Raw genomic sequence first — 27,563 nt, 5'->3', positions numbered from 1 at the left:
TTCTCTGATTTGTTTATACTTCAGCATTCGGCAACAATTGCAATGTTTTAATGCGATAAAAATCATGTGATTAAAAACTTGATGTGCATGCATCGTCTTTCTTACGACAATTTTGGAGAATTTATTTTATTGACTTATTTATTCATTCATTTATTGGTTTACTTATTTATTATTTATTTATTTATTTTTTTTTTGGCAACTGACATTATAATACAATAAAATAGTTTCAATGCAAGGAAAATATCAGAGGCATTCCGAATATATCGTTCATCTTGCGTTCACCGTTCGTTCAGCTTTCACTTTGCGTTCGCGTTTGCGCTCCGTTCGCGTTCTGCGTTCGCTCACCGTTCAGCGTTCACACATCGTTCACCAAGTTGCGTTCAGCGTTCACACATCGTTCACTCACCGTTCGCTCTGCGTTCGTTCAGCGTTCGTTCAGCGTTCGCTCACCGTGCAAGTGGGAAAGTAGAACGTTTCAGGGACTGTATATAGCAAGAACTCATCTAGACTGTCCAGAAAAGCTTAAGAATATTTAGCAATATCTTACTTGCATGATTTAAAAAAATCTGCAATCTAACATTATTCTAAAACAATTTCAACAAAGTTTCTAATTTTCAACAAATTCAATGCACTATGAGATGAATTACATTTCTAAACCACATACACTCTACTTAAAGTGCAATATACATGCATTATACTGTATGTTAAATCTTTACAGTTCTCTTCAAGTACTCTAATAGTATATAAAATATGAAGATTACCAAAAGTGATCAAGCTTTAAAGTCCATTGAAACAATACAAAATTGGAGCAGAGCAAACACAGACCTCTAAAAACACCAAGTGCAATGGAGGAGAAAGCATTTTCTGCCATGTGCTCCTTGACATGATTGGGCAAATGGAAAAATCCACAAACAATTCAGTGTAAACAATTTTGATGAAAAACATTAGTCAACATTCAACTTAATGATAGATTAAATTTGCTTTAACAATTAATTTACATGTAAGTGTACACACATGTATGCATACCCAATTTTACTAAATGAATTATTTCACAATATCCAAAATTGGACAATAATATATAGTTTCTAATCTAGCCAGACAACAGGAAATTTTCATTATTACTTAAATTACATGAAACTATTGATGTCTGTGAGCTACAAATTATATCTAAAGATTATATACATTTTAACAAGTGTTTACAGTTTAGTGTATTTATTATACACAAATGATGACTTAATTAGTAAGACATACCAGTAAAGTCCACAGATTGACTTCCAGATTTCAGCTCAAAGGCTTGAAGATTTTTAGTGGCTTTTTCTCTCATAATTTTTTTTTCACTGAATATTTTCATTTTTTTTTCAAGACACTGTTTTTGTTGAGGTCTTTTAGCAGTTTGATGCAATCCAAGAACTCTGAGGGCAATTTAAGAACTCCTGAATTTCTTTCTTACCTGGCAAAAATAAAAATTTAAAAGTTTGAAATATATTCAACTTACATGAAGAAAACTAGTAAAACTAGCGATAATGTAATAGACCTTTCAGATGTTCCAAAGCAGCTACATGTACCTTATTAAAAAATATAAAGTTTAAAGTATTTAGAGTCACCTGTATTCTGAACAAGGGATATGTGTATTTGACAGACAGATGAATGAATAGACTGATCACTATAGAGCACCTTAGTCTTTTTTCAATAATCATTATATTAGTGAAAATCAAATAGGAACTAGAGTGCTTCAAGGAATGTATATGTCGCCTGCTAGGTATCTTCATTAAAGAGGTAAATAAATCTAAGAGTGGTCAGCTATTAATTTAATATTAGCATGGAGGTTCATGCATTTGCCTGCAAGGAAAAAAAAGGATCCAAAAGTAAAAGACTGGGATAGAATCTGGCAATCAAAGAAAATATGGTTCCCCAGTCCTCAAATGAATAATTTAATTGAAATTATGAGGAATAACTATTTATCATTTTATTAATACACATGTAGGTGCTTCCAACAATCCTCGGAGGAAAGAGATTTCAGACTGTCTTTACTTTGTCACTTTGTCAGTCAACACGATTCATTGTAGAATACTGATCCCAATGTATTTTCATAGTATTTAAATAAGTTTGTGGTAACTGAATTTCATACAGTTTCAAAGTATAGTATCATGAGCTCAAAAACATATATAAATGCTAATTATCAAAACCCTGCCTCTAAAAATTTTGGAGATATAAGGTGTGACAGACGGACAGACAGACACCAGGTAAAGTGATCTCTAAGTGTCGTTCTGCTCTGCAGTTGACACAAAAATGAAACTTAGTCAATTTTTGAGCATGCATATCACTTCAGTGATGAAAGGAATGCTGAAGTGGTAAGTCTATCCTAATTATTTGAAAATACGGCAACCCCATTGGTCAGAATATAATACATATGCTGTCCAGCCTTAATTTCATTGGCATAAAGCAGCACAAAACAAGATTTGATTGGATGGTGCAACTTGTTTTTCTAGGGGGCGCTGTTGCAACCCTGGAAAAGAAATTAGGACTGGGGCTTGCCCTTTGGGGGCACTTACTGACCGAAAGTAAACAAACAACAGAAATAGCAAATTACACTAGAAATATGTCCATAGGCCATGAATGCCCCGCCGAGTGTATAGTAATGCAACATGAAATTTTGTGTTAGTATATGAAGTTTGATGAGAATATCTTGAAAAGTTTCTTTAAAATTGAAATAAAAATTTTAAAAAAAATGAATAGATGATAAGTTCTCACCAAATTATGTATAGATGCATAGCCTTAGATAACAATATCTTAAATGGTTTAAAACCATGCAAGATGCAAATTAAAGGAAAGTGAGGTCAAGGTCACAGGAAAGGTCAAAAATTTTTGAAATAGTTGAATAGGTCTTACTAATCTTACAGCATATTAAGTTTGATAAAAAATATCTTGAATGATTTCTTTAAAACTGAGCTAGTCACAAGCGTGGCGCCATGGTTAAAGCGTCTGCTCTAGAGTCACGAAGTAAGGAATTGATCCTTACATCACAGGTTTGAATCCCACTGTGGGATGTGGACACCAGTCCTTCGGATGAGACCTTATAAACTGAGGTCCCATGTCGCAGTAGGTGCTGGCATGAAAAAGGACCCTCACTGCTCAATGGCTGTGAGTGCAGAGTATAGGACAGAATTTGCAGCTTTCCACTGGCAAGTGGTGGCGTCTCCATATGAGTGTAAAATTCCCAATAGGGGCTGCATATTACCTGTTATGATTGACCAAAATCCCTACTAGGCTTTAAACTCTTCATTCTTGACCTGTATATCGTCAAATGAGATTTGTCCAGTTAATTAAGGTAAAAATTACTAATTGATAAAACTGTAAATGATTTTTTTTTTACCTGAGTCAGATTTTTACTTTTCTTAAAGGTGTCTGGATTTGACTGTTGGTTCCACCTATCTCAAGGAAATGATCTGTAACAGTAAATGTTAGAAATCATAATCTGTTCTCTATCTCCTATAATCACGAGAAAAGGTGTTAAAAATTAACAGATGGAGATAAAATCAGCAGTCACATTAAAGGCTTTTTTCAATCATCAATTTATTAGTGAAAATCATAAAAGTATTAGGCAAAAAGGAAAAATAAATGTTGTCATTAATTAACCTTGCATATCTCTACAATTTTCTGATAAGAAAATTTATACCCGATAGATGCAATATAATCACCCTTTGCCTGCCCCTAAATTAAATTATGAAATTTTGATAGATTTTGATTTAAGCAATTATTTAAAACAAGGTTTTTTTAGGGGCACGTACCCCTGCTTTAGATTTATATAAAAAAAAAAAACTACAAAAAACGTGAAAACCTATTTCTATCTTACTGGTTTATATTTATTACAAATGTCCTCATAGTCAGCATAGATCAGAATGGTAGACCGCAGACTCTCACCATGAACATTTTTAGTGTCCTGGTTCGAATCCATTTGTTGGCACATTTTTATTTTTTCAAACTTTTTACCTGTATAAACACTAAAGAACGAGTGCACTTATGGGCCCCGGTAAAATGTGAAAAAATGAAGAATCAAATTAAGCTTAATTTTCCATCTCAGATCATTAATTGATATCTAAACCCTAAATTCAACAAATTTTATTGCTGAAATTCATGAATATACAAAGAGCAAAGCCATACAATGTAGTAGGGGTCAGCCAACATTCGTGATTTTCTATAGTAAATCGAGGACAGTCATTCATTTCAAAGCTTTTGTTTATTGTCAGCCTAACGTTGTACAAACTTGTGTGATTGACAAAAAACGCATTATACATTTATAAAACTTGTGTGAAAGTAGGAAATTTGTACAAGATTAGGCTTGTACTTAAAATATTAAAAAAATGTATGAAAAGTTCAATGTTTTTCCTATAGCAAGTAAGAGCTTAGATTTACCTGTATGATCTAGCTATGTTGAACCCACCCATGGAATAAATTATTTAAAATACCGGTAGTCACGTGAGTTCTACCCAGGTAAACATTCCTCAAAGATGCTCACTGTAAAGCATAGCCACGTTTTGTATCATTATATCAAAGTCATGCCGCATAGAGAAGTTTGTATGTACATGTATTTGGTTTTAGGAAAACGGGAGGGTTAGGAACACAGAAGGGTTAAGAGAGTTTAGTGTCGTTAAAATGTCATCATAAATAAAAGTGTCAAACATTTTTAACATTCAAGCAAGACAATGGTACCAGTATTGAAAGCCACCCAAATACACCTTTTTTCATTTTAAAATATAAAGGAACTAATGTTAATACTTACTGCATTATTTCAAATGCAAGCGTACCAATTTCATAGTTTGATCACTATGGATACAGGCATCTATACAACTTCATTCAATTTTTTTCTCGGGTAAAATAGCGCAAGAAGTATCATTCGGCAAATGTGCCTGTCAATGATCCACCATCAGATTGTTCAAGTGTCTGATTTAAGATTTAAATGCCTCCTCCCCTTGATTTAAATAAACGATTGAAACTCAAAATGGGTTTGATATGACTTTTCCGGATCTATAGGCATTTAAAAAACTTCATTTGTTTCAAATCCATGCTGATTGATGTTTTAGCGTGATTTTAATTAGAAATGTCCACTTGTGTTTAACTATTACTAAAAGAGAACAATTTGGTAATATATTCTAAAGTAATACAGCACTGAAAAAGGGCCCATTAAGCATTCCTTAAGTGCACTTGTCCTTGCACTTTGATTTTTTTATACAGGCTTTTGCATTTTACTTATATTTTCTTCCTTAAATGCATGTTTGGTGTTGATATAAAAGACATCTACAGAAATGCAGATCATAAATTCTCTTTAACTAAATGCAATCAACCGGAACTATACCTCATTGTAAGCACACTTTGTTCGAGGACACTAATCATTCACTTTGTGTTACTTGATACTGCAGGTGTCAGGAAAAAGAATCTTGCTGAGCAATAACTGCTGTGTTTTCCTTTCAAGAACATAATGACATGTAATAGTACTGTTGTGCCAGTGGGAGAGATACTGTTCTATGCAGAGTAGATGCAGTTCATTCCTTGGGAAAAATGTGTGCATTGGCGATATGTTATGCTAAAAATGCATGAGGGTTTTCAGATTAGAAAAGAATGTGGTAAGGTCAGTTAAGGTTTTATGTCCCATTGCCATTACTCAGTCAGACATCAAGAATGACCCTCATACAAAGGATGTATAATTCTGTAAATACTGAGGTAGGATCATATGAACACACAGTTGACTAGAATGAAATATATCGAGATAACAAACAGTATTCAAGCTCAAAAGCCCATCAAAAAATACAAAATAGGAGCAGAGCAAACACGGACCTCCAAAACATCAGAGGTGGGATCAGGTGCCATGGAGGAGTAAGCATCCCCTGCAGACCGGTCACACACGCCATGTGCTCCTTGTCACAACTGGGAAACAATGGAAAAATCCATCGATAATTCAGTGTGTAAATAATGGCCTAACAATAAGTATGAAAAACGTCACTCAGCATTTGACTTAATGATAAATTGTATTTGCTGACAAGGTCATTGTATCGACCATAGAATTTACAAAATGATAACTTTAAACAAGACTGCTGATATTCTTGTTTCAGCAACTTGTTTGTCAATAACTTACCTCGTTTTAAAAAAATTTCAAACATAGAGGATGCTCTTTCGTATCAAATCAACTGAGAGATATAAACCCTGTATGCAGGTGATGAAGGTATATTGCTAAATAAGTAAGGGAAGTTGACAATTGAAAAGTTAAAGCCATCTCATTTGTCATAAAGCTTGGTTGTTAGATTACCATTAACGTAGAACTAAAGCAATACATGAGAAACAAGAAACTACACACATGTGGCCTAAAGTCAGTGATCGGAACATACATCGATAAGCTTTTTCTAAAGACTGAAACCAATATTGGTCCTAAGGTCAACTCAAATTTTTAACTAGAAGTGTTCCTTTGATATACTATATTTTACTTATTTTCTATAGACTTACTATACCCTGAAAAAAAAAAAGGAAAACAGGAACTAGCTGTTTAAATGACCTCGACCACCGAGGTTAATCTAAAGTTTGTCCCTGCCTACCTGAAAAACAGACTACCTCGTGCAGTCAGTAATTTCCAACTCTGGTTATGAGATGCTAAATGTTCAATATTTACAATCAAATGCTTATATTTACATTTTTAAATTCAGGATAGATTGAGAAAGTCAATAAAATCACTTCTATATTATGTCTGTATACTTCAACTGAGAAATTAGTTGAAACTGGTTCCAGAAAAGAAGCTGAAAATGTTCAATAGTTTACAGACAACACTTGAAACATGATGACTGAACAAACACAGATAGCAATAAGTAATTTAAATGACTCAGGTGAATTATAACCTGTTCAATCTAATAGATCCATCTTTTTTCTAATACGACGGTTGATCCAAAAGTTTGTGAAATTTAATTATCTCTAAAATTTTATTGTGATTTGATGAAAGCAAACAATAGGCATATTTATAATATGGAGTCTTTATGCAACAATACTGGAAATTTTCACCATGTTCCAATTACCAATAAGGTCACACGAGCTTTCTGAACATTGATAGTTGTAAAATCAGGGGGAGACTTCTACGTAACGTCAAGTTAAGTATGTCATGTCACATTATAGGAGCGTTATAGGAGCATCTCACCCTCATGTTCAATTCGACTAAGTAATTCTACAGAATATTCTGCCTTTTTCTCCTTTTCTCTCTCAAGAAAAGCCTTGGTATCCTCTCACATGGATCAACTTATCTTAATATTACACTCATATTTCAAAAATACTCCCCATCTTTGCATATGGTGTTCCAATTTCAGAAGCAAAGTCAAGCACAGTACGTCAGCGGTCAACGTCCATCAACGCTTAATTTGTCTATGAGAAAAACAGACCCTCCAAAAGGGCGGCCACACCTTTAATCAACCTCCATGGAAGTTCTGTTTTTCTTAAATTTCTAATGCCACTGGTAAATCAGTTGCTTAATGCATTTTTCTCCAGCCTGTATCAGTAGTATACCCCTTTAAGTCAGAGTGTTCCCAAGATTTTAACAAAACTTATAACTTGACCAAAATGTGATGTTCTCTAACAATTAAAATATGAACAAGAAATCATCAACTAATAATCTAAATATCAAGTTAAATCAGTAAAACTCTCACAGAAAGGTATATTAGTGGTCAAGCAATCGTAATTATGACAAAATTTTCATTTTATTTGCCACTTAGTGCAGGATTTTTCTTATTTCACGTATTAAGAATTAAAATGATAATGAACGAGTAAATATCTCCCCTGCATTTTCAAACATCCTTTGCTATGGCAACTGCCATAGAGTTACTATCATAAATATTTAAAATATTGTTTATTAAAAAAATTCAACAAGTGTCTATATAATTCTTATCTATAATTTTCAACCACTTACACTAACAAATAAATAAAAAATGAAGAAATTCCATGAACTTTCGGATCAACCCTCGTACATGTCAGTCATTAAATTTATATTAATATACAGTATGCATAAGGGAGACCAAATGTATTATTACTGCATTAAGGAGACCAACTACTATCCACATCTAAATCAGTATTTAACCACTTTCACTAATAAATAAATAAAATATGAAGAAATTCAACAAACTTTTGGATCAACCCTCATACATGTCAGTCATTAAATTTATATAATATGCAGTATGCATAAGGAAGACCAAATGTATTATTACTGCATTAAGGAGACCAACTACTCTCCACATGTAAATCAGTATTCAACCAATTTCACTAAGGCCAAAGTTTTTTTTTCACTTGGTTTACGATTCCGCCGACCCTAATTTTCACCAATCATGAAAATAAAAATAATGTCTTTTTCCGACATATTTTTCCGGATTTTTCTCAGCTGAGCTGGTGGGTTTTAAATTTTAGAATGCATCTTAGTCAGATAAGCGTTTATAAATTATATAGAACTTTACAAACATTTAGGTGACCGTAAATAAACACATGTGCAAACCAGAAATGGTGGTTCTGTCATGTAACAAGGTAATTCCTCACTGAAAGCAATGACACACACTTAAAGAACTTTTTCTGCATGGAAAAGTGAATAAAATCTTGGATGCATGATCCCTTTCCCCAATTGCAATGTCTCAATTGGCTAAATTCATACTGTAATATTGAGGAGTGTATGCCCAACCCTGATCGACCTAACAGACATACACCTATAGATAACAGGGATTTATCAGTGCCTTCTCAGGGGCCAAAATTCGGCCCCATTCCCAATTGAAAATGAGTTCAGTTTTTCCCAATTTGGCAGTATTTTTCCCAGTTGGTGAACACTGAACAATGCTTTTATTTTTAATTATCTTGGAAAAACACAAAGTAAAAATGTCAGATTGTCTGTATTTTTCATCTATTTAACTCATTTATTAAAGCTACAGTCATAACACATGTTTAAAAACACTGTAAAAACATCGCCAACTTTTAATCCGAATTTCCTCCGTTTTTCTAAAAATGATGATATTGTGTAATTATATACATTTATTAAGTTATTTCCACCTACTCAATTGATCTGCGAGTGAATGGTAAGGACTTTAGGCATTATTTCAGATAGAAAAATATATTTTCAATGCATTAATACATATTAAAAGAGGACTTTTAGAAAATGTGTACTTAGTATAATTTTTGCAGGAGGTTTATAATCTCCAGAAACAGATTCACTATAATGACCTAAATTGAAATCTCATACACACATGTACATGTACAACCATAAGTTTTATAAATACTTTATATTAATTGAAGTCTATTTTAATTTTATTAGTCTATTATTCATAATTGATCTTGTATGATGAATTAAGATGGATCATATTTAATTGTCGTTTGGTTGCCCAAATTAGAGTTCATGCTGAAATGTTAAATGAATTACCCCTGAATACATGATTTAGCAACATTTTAAATTTTTTTTCCAATTTCATCAAATAGACAATAATTTGTTTACCCATTCCCCAAAAATGGCATTTCCCAAAATAGGGAGATAAATCCATGCATGATCAAATTATTATAATTAACCTTTATTTTGAACGTCAATTACTTTTAATATCGTTAAACAATTAAATTGTATTTTTCTTCAATCTAAATTAAACTTTAGTTAAATTTGGATCCATATTTTTAGTTTGTGGGGATACTGAGGTTTATAACACATCACATATCACTGAAGAGCATATAAAGAAGTTGAACATCATGAACCAAGCACTGATTGACATACAAAAATCAGAACTAAATGAAAATGACATTCAGTCTAAAGTTAGAAATGAATTAAAATTAAATAAAAAGAGTTATGTGATCTAGACAATAAAACTTAAAAGTACTACGTGTATTGACGTGTATTATTTTTATTAAAATAAACATTGCTGGTATTTTAAAATGAAATTGTTGAATCCTAAATTATTTTTATTTTTATTTTTCGACCACCCAATGCATTTTTTTGAGACAGAAAATCGTAAACCAAAAAAAATAAAAACTTTGGCCTAATAAATAAATACAAGAGGCCCAAGGGCCTTAACGGTCATCTGATTATAATACAACAATTAAGAGGATCCACAGAGTATAAAATGAACTGAAAGGTGAAGCTTTGTTGCCCAAAAGCAAGAAAAATAGGGTGATCAGGATCAACAAAATAATTAGTCTAGTGTTCATGAACAGTTCATAAATTAGGTTCTAATCTGTTCCCCATTTATCACTATCACCATACAGTTATTAACAAACTATTAGTGCTTCTGTACTACCCGGTATTTTAATTCCTTGTTGAAAATCTCTTACATTGGACTCTTTTGGTCTTTGATGAACATTGAATAAGACAAGTTATTTTTGTCTCAATTTTATTCATCTATTACTTACAAGTCTACCTGATCATTAAAACTATGAAAGTACTTTTTGTATTATACGATAAAAAACCTTGCATAATTCTCTTATACTATTAACCTTTCAAGTACATTATTTACAGTGATTCTCACGTCTGAGATTTTTCTCAAACATGCGTGCCACCAACGTTTTTTCCGACTCAGCTGAGAAAAAATTCTGAGATTTCTCAGAAAATCTTGAGATTGATGTATACCAGTCTCAAACAAAATCTCACAATTTTTTTTTTTATGGTAAAATGATCGCAAATGTTGTGACAGTGCACATTTTAATCAATAAATACACGAAATTAACATACAAGCACAGAAAGGATGTTAATTTCTCCCAAAACTTGATTATCCTGCGAAGGGGGGGGGGGGGTGATTACGCGCATGTAAATATTCTTATTATATTAATATTGTCCACGCATGGAATCAAGCACTTTAAACTTTACCAAAAGAAAAAAATAAATAAAGAAAAAAATAAAGAATAGAATATTCTAGTGGCACGTTCGTACATAACATTTATATCTTCATTCGTACAGGAATTAATATAATTAATTTAATTCATATTTAAATGAGCTATTTGTGACAAGACATTTTTATAACATGTAATTCACAATGTTCATGTATATCAGAAAAGGAAATATGACCAGATAAAATATCAAAACTCCTCGGTCCCGTATTTTTTTTCCCAGGAAGTTATATTTTACTATTTATTAAGGTAAATATTATACGAAATATTAAAAGAAATCTGTCTAGAATTTCATGTACAAATTCTTCTGTTCTTTCGAAATAATATGTAAATCGCCATTTATTTATTACAGATGATAGCAATCTGTCTAATTTGGTTCTTAATTAAATCTATAAAATTCTTGATTGAGAATTTGGATCGACTTTATACTCACAATGTATTGTGCGTACTTAAATCCTTGACCATTTATATTATTTATAAGAATAAACTTGACTTATGACCATTCTGAAATACATGTATAAATCACAAGAAGGACTGCATCTATTCAAATGTACTTGCTAGCTATAGTACTTGCAAGAATAGATTCTTTTTTAACAAACAGTATTTTTTAGTACGACAACTTACATTTTGAAGCAAAAAAGTATGATCCGTAGGTTCTTTTTTTTTTTTTAAAAATTACATCATTACGCAGTGAAACTTTTATTTACGATACAATTAGAAATTAATCAGTTTCTCATTACTCAATGAGCGTATGCGAGATTGATTTGGGTTTTCAATGTAACGATGATTATTTGTCAAGTGGTGCTATATTCGTTGTTTATTATTTATCTAAAAAAAAAAAAAAGAAGACTTTCCGAGACATTTTGACACAGGGGATCGTAGAAAAATGCGATGTGTTAGTTTGCGGCTTCCCTATACATGCCCTTAGTTCAAATTTCAGCCGGTTTTTCTTCCTTCTGGGGGGATATGAGCTGAAATTCACCGACAATTAAACAGTTCCTCGAGAAATTTCCTTGATAAATTAAATCCTGTAAAACTAAGCATGCGTATGTTACCTGCTCCTGGATATGTTTGCTGTTTTTCCACAATTATGGTATACTCGCGAAATTTATTACAGCATGTGAGAAATTTACATGATATAGGCCTACTGAGCATTTTTTTTTTTGTGGATCTGCTAGAAAAAAAATTCACTCAGGTTTATTCTAAATTTAAATAGTCCCTATGACTCATATTTTTTTTTTTTTTTTTTGCTATGGAGAATTAAGAATTATAGATATATCTAACATATATAACAAACAAAGAAAAATGATTTCTTTTAATCAGTCTGGGGAATATGGTCTTGATCCGCCTACCTGCTACATGTAACGTCACAATGGTGGAAGTGACGCCTCGGTGTATGTTTTTGTGTGTTTATGTCGACAGACGAACCAAGACTACAAAGTTTAGATATGTTTTTGTGTTATTCTTCTGTAGGGATTTTTTACGGGGGGTTCAATGAAAATTTATTGTCGCAAATGTCGAAATGGAATCCTCTTTGTTGAATGACTCGAAACAACAAATAAAAGACGAAGGAAGTGTGGGATGTGTTTTTTCGTGATATTCACTAAAATATTGCATAAATAACTGACTAAAAGGTAAATTCAATCATTGATTCAACAAATTCATGCATTTTCAGAAAAAAAGGTCGTATATAACAACGAGAATAAGTCCAAGATTTTTCTCAAATCTCAGCTTAGGTGAGATGATCGAATCTCAGAGATGTTGGTGGCATGATGTTTTAGGAAAATCTCAGCTGAGGCAGAAATCTAAGATTTGAGGTTGAGATTTGAGCTGAGATTTTATACATTGGTGGCCCCGAAGCCAGATGTTCAAAAATCTTTATGAAAACTTTTACTTGTTTTGCCTCTGATATGCCCAGGTGCAGAGAAGATTTCCAAAGAAATAATGCATTTTTTACTACAGATTCACTATATTATCAATAGAGCCCCCCCCCCCCCCACACACACACCTAGAAACACCAGAGCCTCTCACCCTGGGACCTGAAGTTTGCTCATCATACATGTAAGTAATCACTTTGTTTATCTGATTAACACTAAGGAGCAGACAGGATTATTTAACAGAATTAATGCATTTTCACTATATCATCAAGAGCCCCACCATTATACCAGCACATCTGACCCAGGGGTTATGCAATTCACTACTCTGGAAGAAGCAATCATGCTCATCATAACTATATGCTTAGCTTCTTTGCTTTTTAACCAGAAGCAGAAAAGAGTATTTTCAACGAAATTTTGCTTTTTCACTATATAATCAATAGAGCCCCTCCCCCTTTTTCACCATAACCCTTGACCCTGGGGCTATGAAATTCACAATTTTGGAAGAGGCAATCTTGAATATCATAACAATGTACTTAGTTTGTTTAAATAATACCCAGGGGCAGAGAAGAAGATTTTCAAAGAATTAATGCATTTTCACTATATAATCAATATAGCCCCGCCCTAACACCAGAACCCCTGACCCTGGGGCCATGAAATTCACAATTTTGGAAGAGGCCCTCTTCCTCATCATAACTATGTACTTAGTTACTTTATTTAATACCCAGGAGCAGAGAAGAAGATTTTCAAAGAATTAATGCATTTTCACTATATAATCAATAGAGCCCCGCCCTAACACCAGAACCCCTGACCCTGGAGCCATGAAATTCAAAATTTTGGAAGAGGCCTCTTCCTCATCATAACTATGTACTTAGTTACTTTATTTAATACCCAGGAGCAGAGAATAAGATTTTCAAAGAATTAATGCATTTTCACTATATAATCAATAGAGCCCCGCCCTAACACCAGAACCCCTGACCCTGGGGCCATGAAATTCACAATTTTGGAAGAGGCAGTCTTGCTTTTCATAACTATGTACTTAGTTACTTTATTTAATACCCAGGAGCAGAGAATAAGATTTTCAAAGAAATAATGCACTTTCACTATATGATCTATATTGCCCCATCCTAGCACCAGAACCCCTGATCCTGGGGCCATGAATTTCAAAATTTTGGTAGAGGGCTCAATGCTTATTACAATGATGCGAACAGTTTGACTGCTTGATGTCCAGGAGTAAAGAAGAAGATTTTTAAAGATTGCATTATTTTTGGTGGTTTTAGCCCCGCCCCTCAGGCCCCAGGGGGACAGGGACCATGAAATTCACATGAAAGTCTAAACTAGACGTAATGAAGATTTAGATTTGCAAACAAGGTCATTACACTGACCATAAATTTCTCGACATGTAAAATTCTAAACAAGGCAGTAGAAAGCTCTGTATCATGGACTTAGTTGTCAGTAGGATGTCTTGGTTCAAAACAGTTACTACATAGAAGATACTCTTGCCGTTGCAAAATTAGTTGAAAGACGTAGACACCATCTGCAATTGATAATATAATGTGATTTTGTTTTCTTGCAGGACACGGCAATACTTTTATTCTTCTCATGTAGAAGTTTGCACATGAATTCTCCTTCATTAGAACATACAATAATAGGTCGGCAAATTAATGATCACAGTTTTTGGAAATGCGAATTATGTAAAACACATTGTTTGAAGGCTTTCATACCATCTGATGGTTTTGGGGTAAGAATCGTGATTTCTAATTTTCTTTAATTTTCTACAGGTTTTTTTAGAAACAAGATTTCATTAAAATCACTTCTTTAATATGGTAATTGTAGCACAGTGCTTCTTCACAGCATTTAGATATTTATCTCATGCACATTTAGAGCAATTTTTGAAATTTAAATATGGCATTCTTAAACATTTGTTACACCATTATACAATTACACAGGTATTTATATTTACTTCGAATTTTAACATGAAATTTGATTTGAGTAACATTTTTGTGGACATCCATGGGTTTTAACAGGTCTGGACGATTTTAATATTAATTGCCATAAATGCCCAGAATAAACGACATGCAAAGGCAATCTTTAAAATAATGTTTGTTTGCCCTCTCCCTTCACCCAAAGATGCTATATACCAAATTTGGTTGAAATTGGTTGAGCGGTTTCAGAGAAGAAGCTAAAAATGTTCAAATGTTAATGTAAGTCGCACGACGACGGACGAAAACGGATAGCAATAGGTCACCTGAGTTACTCAGGTGACCTAAAAATATGAAGAAATTCCTCGAACTTTTGGATCAACCCTCGTACATGTCAGTCATTAAATTTATATAATATACAGTATGCATAAGGAAGACCAAATGTATTATTACTGCATTAAGGAGACCAACTACTATCCACATCTAAATCAGTATTCAACCTCTTTCACTAATAAATAAATAAAATATGAAGAAATTCAACAAACTTTTGGATCAACCCTCATACATGTCAGCCATTAAATTTATATAAAAATAAATATGCAGTATGCATAAGGAAGATCAAATGTATTATTACTGCATTAAGGAGACCAACTACTCTCCACATGTAAATCAGTATTCAAAACGAGAGATTTTAATACCCTAGTAATTTACATGTTTAGTTACATGAACTAAATCTATTTACCTTTGTCATCACGCAAGAACTGTTTTACATTCATCCAACTTTAACAACATTATACATGCATACAGTGTATGCCATACATTAGGAAGACCAGATGCATTATTACAACATTAAAGAGACCAACTACAATGGAACAATGAGACAGTATTCCAAAATGTTCATCCCAATACCATAGTAATTTCCCTTAATTTGTTTGTATTTAGATGACCTAAATCAATTTATCTCAGCCAGAATTGGAACAAAAAAGCTAGTCACACAAGTGGCCAAACACATGAACAGACAGATGGACATGATGATTCCTATGCTTATATACAACCATGCTTATATACACCCAAAGTTGCCAAAGTAGAGCAGATGCAGTGGTTAGAGCGTCTACTCTAGAGTCGCGGAGAAAGAAGCTGATCCTTACATAGCGAGTTTGAATCCCACTGTGGAATGTGGAGACCCGTTCTTCAGATGAGACAGAAATATTAACTGAGGTCCCGTGTCACAGTAGGTGCTGGCTCGATAAAGATCCCTCAATGCTCAATGGCCGTAAGTGCTGAGTATAGGACAAAAATTTGCAGCTCTCCACCAGCAAGTGGTGGCGTCTCCATATGAGTGAAAAATTCTCAAGAGGGACGTTAAGCAACAAGCAAAATACACCCAAAACTTTGTTTGCAGAAGATTTTGTGATACATGCTTTACAAGTATACATATTGTTCATAAGGGAATAAAAATGCTATAATATATCATTAAGGAAAGCAACTGAAATTAAATGTGCACTTCTAATTGAACTAAACAAAATTACCCTTTGTCAGAATGTAGATTTATAAACAGGAAGGCTGTTTTTCTTCATTTTTTCCATGTCAGATTCAGACTGTTCTTCAAAAAATTCTGGCATACACCCTGTAAAAGTGAACAGTGCAGATAATAAAGAGCTTCTAAATAAACTGCATAATATTTAAAAGATCCACTTAAAAGGGATAACAAATGCATTTAACTGCATCAAGGAGACCAACTGATATCCATATATATATAAATCAGTACATGTATTTTAATTATGATATTTTAATATCCTAGTAATTTACATGTTTAGTTTCATGAAATAAATCTATTTACCTTTGTCCAATGACCAATGAGCACAAGCACTGATTTTTCCTCTTTTTTCTTAACGGAATCACCAGGGCCAGTCTGCGGTCCATATGATTCTGGCATATGTACACTCTGTAAAATGCATATTTGTACCATGTACAGGCATATGAACAATATTTCTATACTACATACATGCATCATTAAACTTAATAATCTTTTTTTCCAAAATTCATTATTCATAGTGTTTTGCTGTTAGCAAAATTCAACAAAAACTATACCGTATATACTCGCCTATAAGGTGGTCTGCCTATAAATCAGTTGTATTTTTTGAGGTTATTTTGGAGGGATTTGCTATTGACCCGCTTATAAATCGGTACAACTTTTTGCCAGAATCAATTGACAATTTCAAATCAATGCTCTGATGTTTTAACCTGGTTTCAAAATACTAATCTTTTTATGACTCACCTATAAGTTGGACATAGAGTATATACAGTACCTGCATTATACATGCATTAGGAAGACCAAATGCATTATTGCAATATTAAAGAGACCATTGCGGCAAATGAAATCAATGTATGAATTGTATTCAAAACTACGGGTGTACTACATGTAATTTGTCTGAAGTATATCATGATATAATGTGATACACAAAGACTTGAACAGGATATGTACATATACCCACATTCCTAAATGTAACAACAGTTTAAAAATCAATAATTTTTTTTTTTTTTGCAAATTTCACTGTCTAATTTATGAAATATAAAATATTATTTAAAACCATAAAGCATAAAATGGTTGAAAGCTCATTTAATACAATAACTGACATAAATAGGATGTTTAATCTACATTTATTAATATTGTGGGTCATCACCCCATTTTTTGTGAAGGAATCGTGAAAGGCATTGTAATTCCAACTTGCTCACAGAGCAAGTTTTACACAGAGGACCAACTCTTTATTCAAAATTTAGTTTACATACTTAATTTTTTAACAAGTTTAATGGGTTTATAAAACTTTAAACTAAGTCAAAATATTTTGCTTTCTAAATATGGACAAGAAATGTTTTTTGCTTAAAATCACCTTAACTTCAGATAAAAAAAATGCACTGTGCTCATCCTCTTCAAATGCCTTGTTTGTAAATAACTGATAAAGGGTACATCTCACAAATGCTTCATTATTACAAATGTCTTACAGTAAATATAGGCATCACCTCAACTTATTTCATTAGTAAGAATAAACCCTTAAGCAATGAATATAAATGCTGAAAAGTGGTGCATTGTTAGGAGTTGATCTTACTACACAAGTTTCGAGATTATCTCCATTGCACTCGGCACACCTCGGCCGATTCGTACCTCATCAAACGTTTGATGAAGGTGACGGAATCAGCCGAGGTTTGCCGAATGATCTCCATTGGTGCACTCTTTTGTTATGGAGGGAAGTTTTGTTTCCACATTAGCAGGCAGGTGGGACAGTTATTTATATATTGCATACATTACGTCATTGATATACTGTGAAACCTGTCTTATCCAACATGTTGAAGGGGAATAAAATCAATGTCAGATTAGACAGTGTGTCGGATTACCCAGTGTTGAATATTTCTGAGCATTATGATAAATGTCAGGTGACTTCATACAGAAAAAAAAAAAAATTTTCGTTAGGTTTAGAGTACATGTGTATTTAATTGTCAAAGTGTGTGTGTGTGTGTGTTTCTTTGTTGTATAAAATATACCTTCGGCTGATTAACATTTCTTTGAGACACATCATTTGTTACAGCACTAGTAAACTCTGTAGTAATATACGATAATTTCTTTTAAACGTGCAAAACAGATGGAACTGCCAATCACTTCGAGTTGTTGCAATTTAATTTTTAGCATTTTACTTACTAACAGTAGATATTAAATATTTTGTCTACCTTCTGTAAACAGTGGTTTTATTTTTTTTTCTACACTACATTTCTCTCCGATTTTTTCTGCATTGTTAACTTCTCAAGATAGACTGTGCTATTAATACCCTCTCGTGACTTTTCAAACAAATGGGACGTACCTCTAAAACATTGTTATTGCGATTTAATTTTTATCAAACAACATTAACATTTTAAAATTTAATGGGTCTACTTAAAGTGGAAGTTTTTTGCTTCCTGCAAATCTTTTATGTGCACAGTCTCACTTAATTCAGTGTATATTAACCCGGAAATGAAACATTTTCTATTAGACGAGATGCTGTCTTCAAATTGTGTGTTGTCATGTTATACAGTAGTTTGCTGTACTCATTTTTTAGGGAGACATGACTTTAAAGGACTCTGACTGCATGTTTGATTTCAATTTCAAGCAAAAAATCTTATTTATTCTGTTAGGTAAAGGCAATCTAAATATCAGGTACTCCTTTTTATTTTCTATCGCGTGGATGCTATTTTGTCAATGCAAGAATAAAATTGATAACAACGAAGAGTACTGATTGCCTAATTTTTAAATTCAAACACAGTTCATTTATTGTTTATATAAACACCATCAAACTAATACATGTAATTAACTACTAAGTAGACCAAGCTTGTGCCCAAATGGGACTAGCGACTAATTATGGTACAAATGTATAATTATGTCGAATTACCCGGGTAAAATCATAAGGTAATTATCTAGTCTTGTCGACAAAAAGCACCAGAATTCGGAATGTACAGTGGTCGGAATATACAGTGTTTTATTCTATATATATTATAAAGAAATTTTTGTGAATAAAATATTTAAGTTTTAATGGTTGGAAAGTCCAGTGTGCTGGATTGCACAGTTGTCGGATTGGACAGTGGACACTGTAACATCATAACTGATTGTCGGGATGCACTCTTCAACTTGAAAATTAAGGAATTAAAGAAAAGGCGTTAATTTTTTTCAATGAACAAAAAATCAGAACAAAAGAAACTAAGAATCAGAACAAAAGAAATATCAGTGGATAAGGCCACAATTAAAAAATTGTTGGTTTGGCATTGCCGATTGAGTCTTTAAACACTTGGGTCAGTAGGTAGGGAAAATATTTTTTTTTTTTTTGCTGATACAAAAATTAATGCTATTAAATTAATTGTGTTGTATTATTGCATTTTGTTATACAAATTAACAACTATGTCAAAACAGATATGAAATTTCACACGTCATACAGATTTCTAATACAGTTTCAGGTCTTGAGTGACAATTATGAAGCAAGAACTTCTGCTTTCTGCTTTCTGAGCAGGAAAGGGCATATACAAAACAAATCAAACAACACTAACAAATAAATGCTGAAATGATACATCGTGATATGTAGGTATATTGGGTTTGGATAATACACAGACATTATGATATGATACATCTCTCAAAACAATTTTATGATTCAATACATGAATCTAGACATTATTTAAGTTATAAAATTTTAATAAAATTACTTTCTTATTAATTTTTTTCTAAGGATAAATTAACCATAAATGTACAAACAAACAAACAAAAAAAAATCAAAAATCAAATCACTTGAATTGAAATTTACAGCAAGGTATTGCTGTAAAAATTATCATTAATATATTTGTCTAGGGAGGAATTGATGGGAATTGCTTTAATTTGTTTAAATTAAAAATTTCAAAATGATTTATAAATCATGATTGTCAAATGTCAATAAATAACACAATAAAGTAGATTCATCATTTAGTGTAATGGCTAAGCATTCAGATTTGTTGTGTTTCTCATATATATACTGAAACTTTGAATGACACAGTTTATAAACAAGCTGTCTTCTCTGTAGTAGCGGCACTAGTGAAGAACCCAACATGTTTCAAAACTTGTAAGAATGGCCTGATTTGAATGTGTAAGATACAGTTGCAATGCCAACCATGCCAACATTTGGCATTTGTTTATTTTTTAGTTATTTATGAACCAGCAATAATTAGGGCTGCACCAAATATATTGATACATATCTAGATTAATGAATATATCGTATCCAAAAAATAACTTAATTCCAATACATTTTGGGCAGGCAGTTTTTTTATGTAATTCTGTGAAAAAGTTGGGAATTTCAATCACCAAAGATTATATTTAACTGTTTTGAATTAAAACTGATCAAAAATGATATAATCGTTAAGGAGGTAGCACATCTTAGATGATTATTACAAAATCATAAAAATACATAGACAACTTTACTTAGCATGTTGATTTTACAGTCAAGAAAAGTTTGAATTTGAAGTGTAATTTTTAAAGACAGTGAGACAAAAAATTAAAAATGAGTTGCAAAACAATTATTATTTTTATAAAATTCATGCATAATGAATTATAAGACTTTTTTGACAGAATTGTTAAAGAATCCAATATATTGCATATCGCATTAAAAAATGTCTTCTTCTTTTTTTTTGCTCAATACACAGCCCTAGCAAAAATGATATACAACAAGGACTTTGATTGGATTATTAACATTCATTCAATTGATCATAATTATTAACTGTTATTGCACTTTCATTCTCAAAATGTTGTTAGGTATGTTGTTTGTTCATTCTTTTGCATTGATATTATAATTTATAAAAGAATATTTTAGCAGAAAAAAATTATCAATTTACCTTTCTTGGAATAAAGACATGTTGACCCTTGAGCTGAGATTTTCTCTCTTTCCATAGATGTGTTACACTGGGGTCCACATGATTCTAGCAGAGACCCTGTAAAAAAGGACTTAATTATGGAAAAGCATGAAGAATATATGCCTATTATACATATCTTAAATTCTAATAAAAACAATGTTTTTTAATTAAGATCCATATATTTCTAATGATTGACATAATACAAATTCAAAATAAAATATGCATGTCTATATTATACCTTAAGCAGACCAAATGCATTAATACATCCTTCAGGAGACCAACTTAAATCAATATTTGAGAAATATTTGTGAGAACAATAAATTTGTCTACTTTACAGTACTAAATGTACATGGAATCTATTGGATCATGTTACTTTAATTGACCTGCCTTAGTTCAACACAGTAATCTAACAAAGAAATTGAGCCAAAACAACATTTTAAGACTTTTTGAACAGTGCATGTTCCTATCATTTCAAAACCATTACCAGTAAAAAGCTAATATAGGAAAATGATGACAATTAATTAATATTGTACTTTCAGGTATATTAAATGAATCAATCTGATTCGTCAAGAAACATTTGTTAAAAAGCACTATTACCCACTGAATAATGAAGCCACGCCCTCCAGTGTCGCAACAGTCAACATTGCTTGACGACGGGTGATATTCCAAAAAATAGTGACTGCGCAGATTTATGCGCTCAAGGTTCACTATTATTTGTATTTGTATAAAACATTCAGTATAATATAATAAATGTTGCATGTAGTTGAGTGTAACATTGAAAATTTTCACCCCTCGAAAACCAAATACGTCAAAAAGGGGATAGGTTTCTTTTCCAACTTCTATATAGTTTCGCCCCTGCAAAAACTGGTATAGACCTAGGAAATGTTTAAACGGGCTAAGAGAAATCAAATGCATCGAGAGTACTTTAATTGTTTTTACCCAAGTTACATGCCAAAAAAGATTCAGAAAGACGTCACATAAAGTTAACGTTGATTTGAACTGAAGTTAGGGTGTCAAAAGTCATTCACGTCCAAAAGTGACATTGATCATGTGTGGTAGATAATAAACTCCTACGAGCAAAATATGCTGGCATAATCAAGTGAGGATCTTTCCCTAATCCTATATATAAATCCATTTAATACAATATTATATGCACTTAAGCAGCTGTTTATGACATTGTAAAATTATATAAACAAGACCAGTTTATATAATTTATAACAAGACCGGTTTATACAATTTATATACCAGGGTAATTAATAATATAATTTATATAATTTTATCAAGATAAGTGTATGGGGTAGAGGGAGCAGACATTGAGAAACAATGTTGTCGGACCTCATGAAACTAAACTAACAGTCTTCCAAATAACCCGGGAGTCCAATGCCAGGGACCTGTTAAATTTGCAGCTGGGCATGTAAAAATTGTCAAATTACATGTCCGAAGAGGGCATATGTGAATCTTCTTTCATTTTACGATCTTTACTTGCCATTTATTCTGTCCTACCCCCATTATTCCCGTAAACGTTGCTATATGTAATGTCTTAGATGGATTGCCTGTCTACATTCTCGATACGACCTGTCAAATGATTGTCAATCTAATCATTGAAGTGTTTAGTTTAACCTATTTGTTTTCTGGAAGTTTCTTGCTAAATTACGAGACGTTCATCGATGCCACATACTGTGGCACTACAGTCATGATCCCATTTCTGAAATTCAGTTCAGCTAAACCGGCCAACAAATGACCAGCATGCAACTCAAAAGTTATTAATGAACAAAAACGCTTTAGAAAATGGCAATCACGGTGAATAAACACACGTGGTACAGTCACGGAGAAATACAATGCTGAAAAAATTAATATAAAACCTTTATACCTAATGTTTTTTTTTTGTAGCACAATACTGGTAAATGTAAGAATTTTGAGTAGGGCATGTACAAATTTGAATGCGCTGGGTAAAAATGATAGGTCTACATGCCCGAAGGGCATGTGCTGAAAAAGAATTGTTGTGAAGACTGAACTAAAGTGACAGCGCCGGGAGATCATATAAAGTCCCTTTTATTACATAATAATTTGGCAAATTATCAACATATCACGCTAAAATTTCCAACATATCTTAACGGTGAGAATTTTTATTTTTTAAGTTGAAACCCTGTGACCTGTGAAAAAAATGAAATTTGTATCATCTAAAGTCTTAAGATGTATCAAGGTAATTTTCAAAACAAATTTGCGGTTGGGGTTATAAATGAAGGATAAAACCAGAGACCTCGGAATGGAATACTCGGAAGTCTCTGGTTTTATTCTACCTCAACTGGAAGTTGTATCCCATCTAAAGTCTTAAATTTAACAATGTATCGAGGTAATTTTCGAGGAATAAATGAGTGGTTTACAATAAAGAGTCTCGACCAGAGACGTCTGAAACGATTTATTTGACAAGAAAAAAGTCTCTTGAAGCAAACGATGTCATTTTAAAGTAGGTTAATGATTGATATATGAACAAAATACGAGCTTGAAGCAGGGTGCCTAAAATTGAGTTAGATACCTTGTGGTAAAAATAAGTAGGGGTGCACCGTATATGAAACAAGTGCCTGTGATTGATAGTCTGAAATTTCTCTTCACATAAATATTAAAAGCTTGCAGTGATCGCTATAAATCTATACAACAGTCAAGTTACATATGGTAAACTAACATAAAAACAAGATTACAACAGTCATGATTACAGAAGGTATATTTTGAAGACTCTAGGTCAGTAGGTGAATGTAAACAGGTAAACACACGTGGGACAGTCACCGCAAATAAATGAACCACAAAACGACTTATAACATTAAAATGTAAATATTCATCTGCACACAGAGTTTTGCATAATAATTTTAAAAAAGTGTAAATTAAAATATAAAATAAACAAACCTCAAACCTTGTAACAAGGCTTGTTTCCCTGCATTCTTATATCTGGTTCTCTGTCACTGAAAATGCAGGGAACCCAGGGTGCGTTATTAACTCGTACACAGATTTGTTGATACGAATAAACCTATAAACATATATATACGAAATAAAATATTATCTTAAAAAATGAAGAATTTCAAATTGCTTGAAAAATTATCTTTATGTAGTTTATAATAAATGGTTGTAATTGTATATTAATTTCTATCTATCCATTAAAATTTGATATTTATATCAGCTTATGTATCCGTCTGAACAATTATTGTTTTTACACTCCCTGTCACATCTTCATAGTTAAGCCTGTAAGCATGGTAAGTAGGAATCAATTTCAGTTGAAGGGGACCAAAACCAAACATTTTTTAGTTTCATTTGGTGGGGAGGGGGGGGGGTATAAACCCCAAATGATCATTTTATCTCCGTCACTGAACTGCTGAAAATAATGAAGGGAACTAGGCTGCGATAATGATTTGTAAAGAATTTCCAATTGCTTGGAAAAAAAAAGCTTTTCGTGTATGTGGTTTACAATAATGGTTGTACTTGTATATTTTCTATATATCCATTAAAATTTCATAGTATCAGTATTTCACTATTTGTAAACATTAACTGTTACAATAATATTAAATAAATGTTACACTCACTGTGTAACATTTAGTTACTGTCACATCTTCATAATTAAACGAGAATATTCCCTTCCGTAAATATTGCTATATATCTGAACTGTTACCAATTAATCTTTCTTTGGTGAAAGAAAACCTCAGGGATGGAGAATAGGCCCGTACGTAATTTAGTTGGAGGGGGGGGGGGTGAGCACAACCAAACAACATTTTTCAGTTTCAGGTTGGGGGAGGCTACAAACTAAAAATTTCTTAATAAGCAAAAGAAAAATACATTACCAGAGGTTATTATTTAGGGGGGCCAAAAGCAAAAGTAAAAAATAGATCATCAGAGGTTATTATTGAGAGGGTCCAAACATAAAGGAGCAATGTTTTCTATAGTATACCTAAATTTCATTTCGTACGTTCCTTCAGCCATGTATTGTATCAAATCTGCTTCACCCTTTTTTTACTGCATATGTATTTTAACAGCAGAGGACCACATTATATTAATAAATAATTATTAAATTACAGCTATTTTTTTCTTACAGGGTCTGTTTCATTTATACTATATCATGATGATCATGTCCTGCATGATGTTTACAGAAAGTTTAATTTAAATTTTTAAGCTCGACATAGCTGCGTCAACTTGCGAGACTATTTTTTTCTACGTTCGGCCTAATCTTTAAATATTTTCTGCAATTTGTTTGTGGACTTGCATAAAAGAATTAAAAATATAGGGGCCTATCATTTAACTTTATTTCGAATTTCCTTCAGGATTTTATATACCGAACTATAGTCTAATGATTATTTAAAATCATACTTTTTCTCTTAAAAGCTAAATTACTAGGCCAAAAAAAAAAAACAAAAACAAAAAAAAAACACGAATGTTTGTCTTGCGTATTCTTAATTACAACTTATTACTGTATCATTTTAGTTACTTACCCAAATTTCTCAACATTCATGATGTTCAGAGGTCATTTTCTGAAAACTGAAGAGGCATTCAGATGGCATTCGGAACAAATGACGGAAAGCACTTGCTAAGAATTCAAAACATGGTCCATAAATTTACAATATTTTTCCTTTTTAGGTTTTTAACATAAAAAGTGGAAAACTAAGTTAAAGAAACACTCATTTGAACATATCAAAAGCGGAAAAAATATATATGCTAGATTTTTTGTTTAATTGCATGTTTTTCATGGTCTCCAAAATGCAGAAAAATTATCCTTTGAAATTATACGTAGGTTATACATTCTTTTCTTTTTTAGGGAAGATGATAGGAATTAGACAACTTTTGAATGTTAAATAACAGAGTTAAAGATTAATAATATTTAATGGCAGACTGTTTATTTATCTATAAAAAGACATTTGCAATACTGATGAGGTCAAAATAATAGGGAGACCGAAAAAGGTCGCCTTAATCCAGTGGTCTCCCTAAGCCAGAAAATATATCCTCCTTGGTCTCCTAAAGCCATATGTCATATATATATATATATATATATATATATATATATATACTCCTATGTAAGACTCCCCCTATTACCAAATTTTCACTGGTTCTTCTTTGTCTCCCTCTGAAAGCGGATGTGGCCCTTCATTTAAACAAACATGAATCCCTTTTACCCAAGGATGCTTTGTAGCTGAAACTGGATCTAGAAATGTGGTTCTAAATGTGAAAAGTTTACAGACGGACGGACAGAGTGTCGACGGACAAAATGTGCTTAGAAAAACACACTTGATCTTTCAGCTCAGATGAGCTAAAAACTGTGGGAGGAGTTATCCGGATAAATGGGGTCCGCCTGCCCAACCGCCATTTTTACCATTCCAATATCCGAATTTTTCCTACGCAAAACCCGGTTAAAACTAGTCAGGTAGAGCGCAAACAAATTATTATAATTAAATCTTTTAAAGGTGGCCTGATAAATATTTTAAAATTCTTGAACGAACAAGTACCGCTGCATATAAACTTTTTGCCAAATTATTTTTGATAAAACGGGGGAAATCCTAATCTAAAAATGAAGAGGGGAAAATTCGGCTCTAGTTTTCTTTAAAGCTTTTAGCTGTAGTAATCTTTTACGAACTTCAAATTGACCTTTACCTTGATAATGGACTTACCTGAATAACCGACGAGTCACATGTCCACCTTCATCCCCAAAATCCCCAACAAGTGCACGCTCGTGATATTCACCACAAAACACCGCCATGACAGTATTTATGAAGGATGACTTGCCACATCCATGTTGACCGATTATAGCTATTGTTTGAGGTGGTTGTTGTAGATTATGCACAGTTTTTTCCAACAAATTAGTTTCTAACTCTAAATCTTCTTCTGAGTACTTCACGATTTCTTCCGCCATTTGCAGTTGTATACACCTCACATAACAAGAAATTTTCTTATCATTTTTACTTATTTTGATTTAAAAAAATTGAGTAGTATTTAAATTTCATGTATTTAATATTCACACCCTATTACCGTACACCAACTGGTACTGCCGATGGAGACGGACGGACAGTTGTTTCTTGCTGTGACACAAATTTACTTGATTTTTTTATCGTGTGTTTGACTATATCTATAAGATTCATTTACTCTTGTATGGTAATTTTCCGTTTTGGTCATACCATTAACTAGTTTCCCATTGAACATGAAACTATGATATCTTATTACAAAATAAGAGCAGAATAAAGTTAAATTCCAACATTATTAAAATATGAATCTACTTTATCTAATTTAAATTAAGTTTCAAATTCACGAAATACACGATAAAAATCACGCACATGTCATAGCGAACAGCAACTTTGTCATCTGTCGTCCAAGTTGCATCGGAGTTCAAGTTGCCAGTAATAGGATGTGATGTATATAGAGACGCATGCATCTGTTTTCTAAAAAAAGTTAAGGATTATTTTAGGAAACAAAATGCAAGTTTCGTTTTCTTTTCTTGGTATCTAGACACATGCATTTGTTTCCAAAAAAAAAAAAAAAA

The 27,563-nt window shown here is 32.5% G+C and overlaps 1 protein-coding gene and 1 long non-coding RNA gene across 3 annotated transcripts in view; both read right to left on the bottom strand.

Annotated features, from left to right (window-relative positions):
• The window catches only part of LOC133183004 (uncharacterized), a 37,734-nt gene extending 10,749 nt beyond the window's left edge, over positions 1-26,985 (bottom strand). Inside the window, exon 1 of the mRNA XM_061317915.1 lies at positions 26,698-26,985. Within this exon, the coding sequence (XP_061173899.1) occupies positions 26,698-26,939 (242 nt within the window). The 5' untranslated portion in view covers positions 26,940-26,985. The remainder of the gene's footprint in view (positions 1-26,697) is intronic.
• LOC133183005 (uncharacterized) lies at positions 498-24,072 on the bottom strand. Of its 2 annotated transcripts, none has more exons than XR_009720572.1 (6): positions 23,957-24,072; positions 21,038-21,133; positions 16,503-16,607; positions 16,192-16,289; positions 3,374-3,446; positions 498-1,450 (listed from the first exon to the last, which is right to left on the bottom strand). It is a non-coding gene; the product is annotated as an uncharacterized LOC133183005 (long non-coding RNA). The 2 variants fall into 2 exon arrangements; XR_009720573.1 differs by having other exon boundaries at positions 23,964-24,072.
• Positions 26,986-27,563: the final 578 nt, after the last annotated feature.

This window comes from Saccostrea echinata, unplaced genomic scaffold (genome assembly GCF_033153115.1).
Source record: "Saccostrea echinata isolate AGI-Se365-2 ecotype Australia unplaced genomic scaffold, CSIRO_AGI_Sech_v1 ptg000009l, whole genome shotgun sequence".
Classification (NCBI taxonomy): domain Eukaryota; kingdom Metazoa; phylum Mollusca; class Bivalvia; order Ostreida; family Ostreidae; genus Saccostrea; species Saccostrea echinata.
This window is presented reverse-complemented; position numbering and strand designations above follow the sequence as displayed.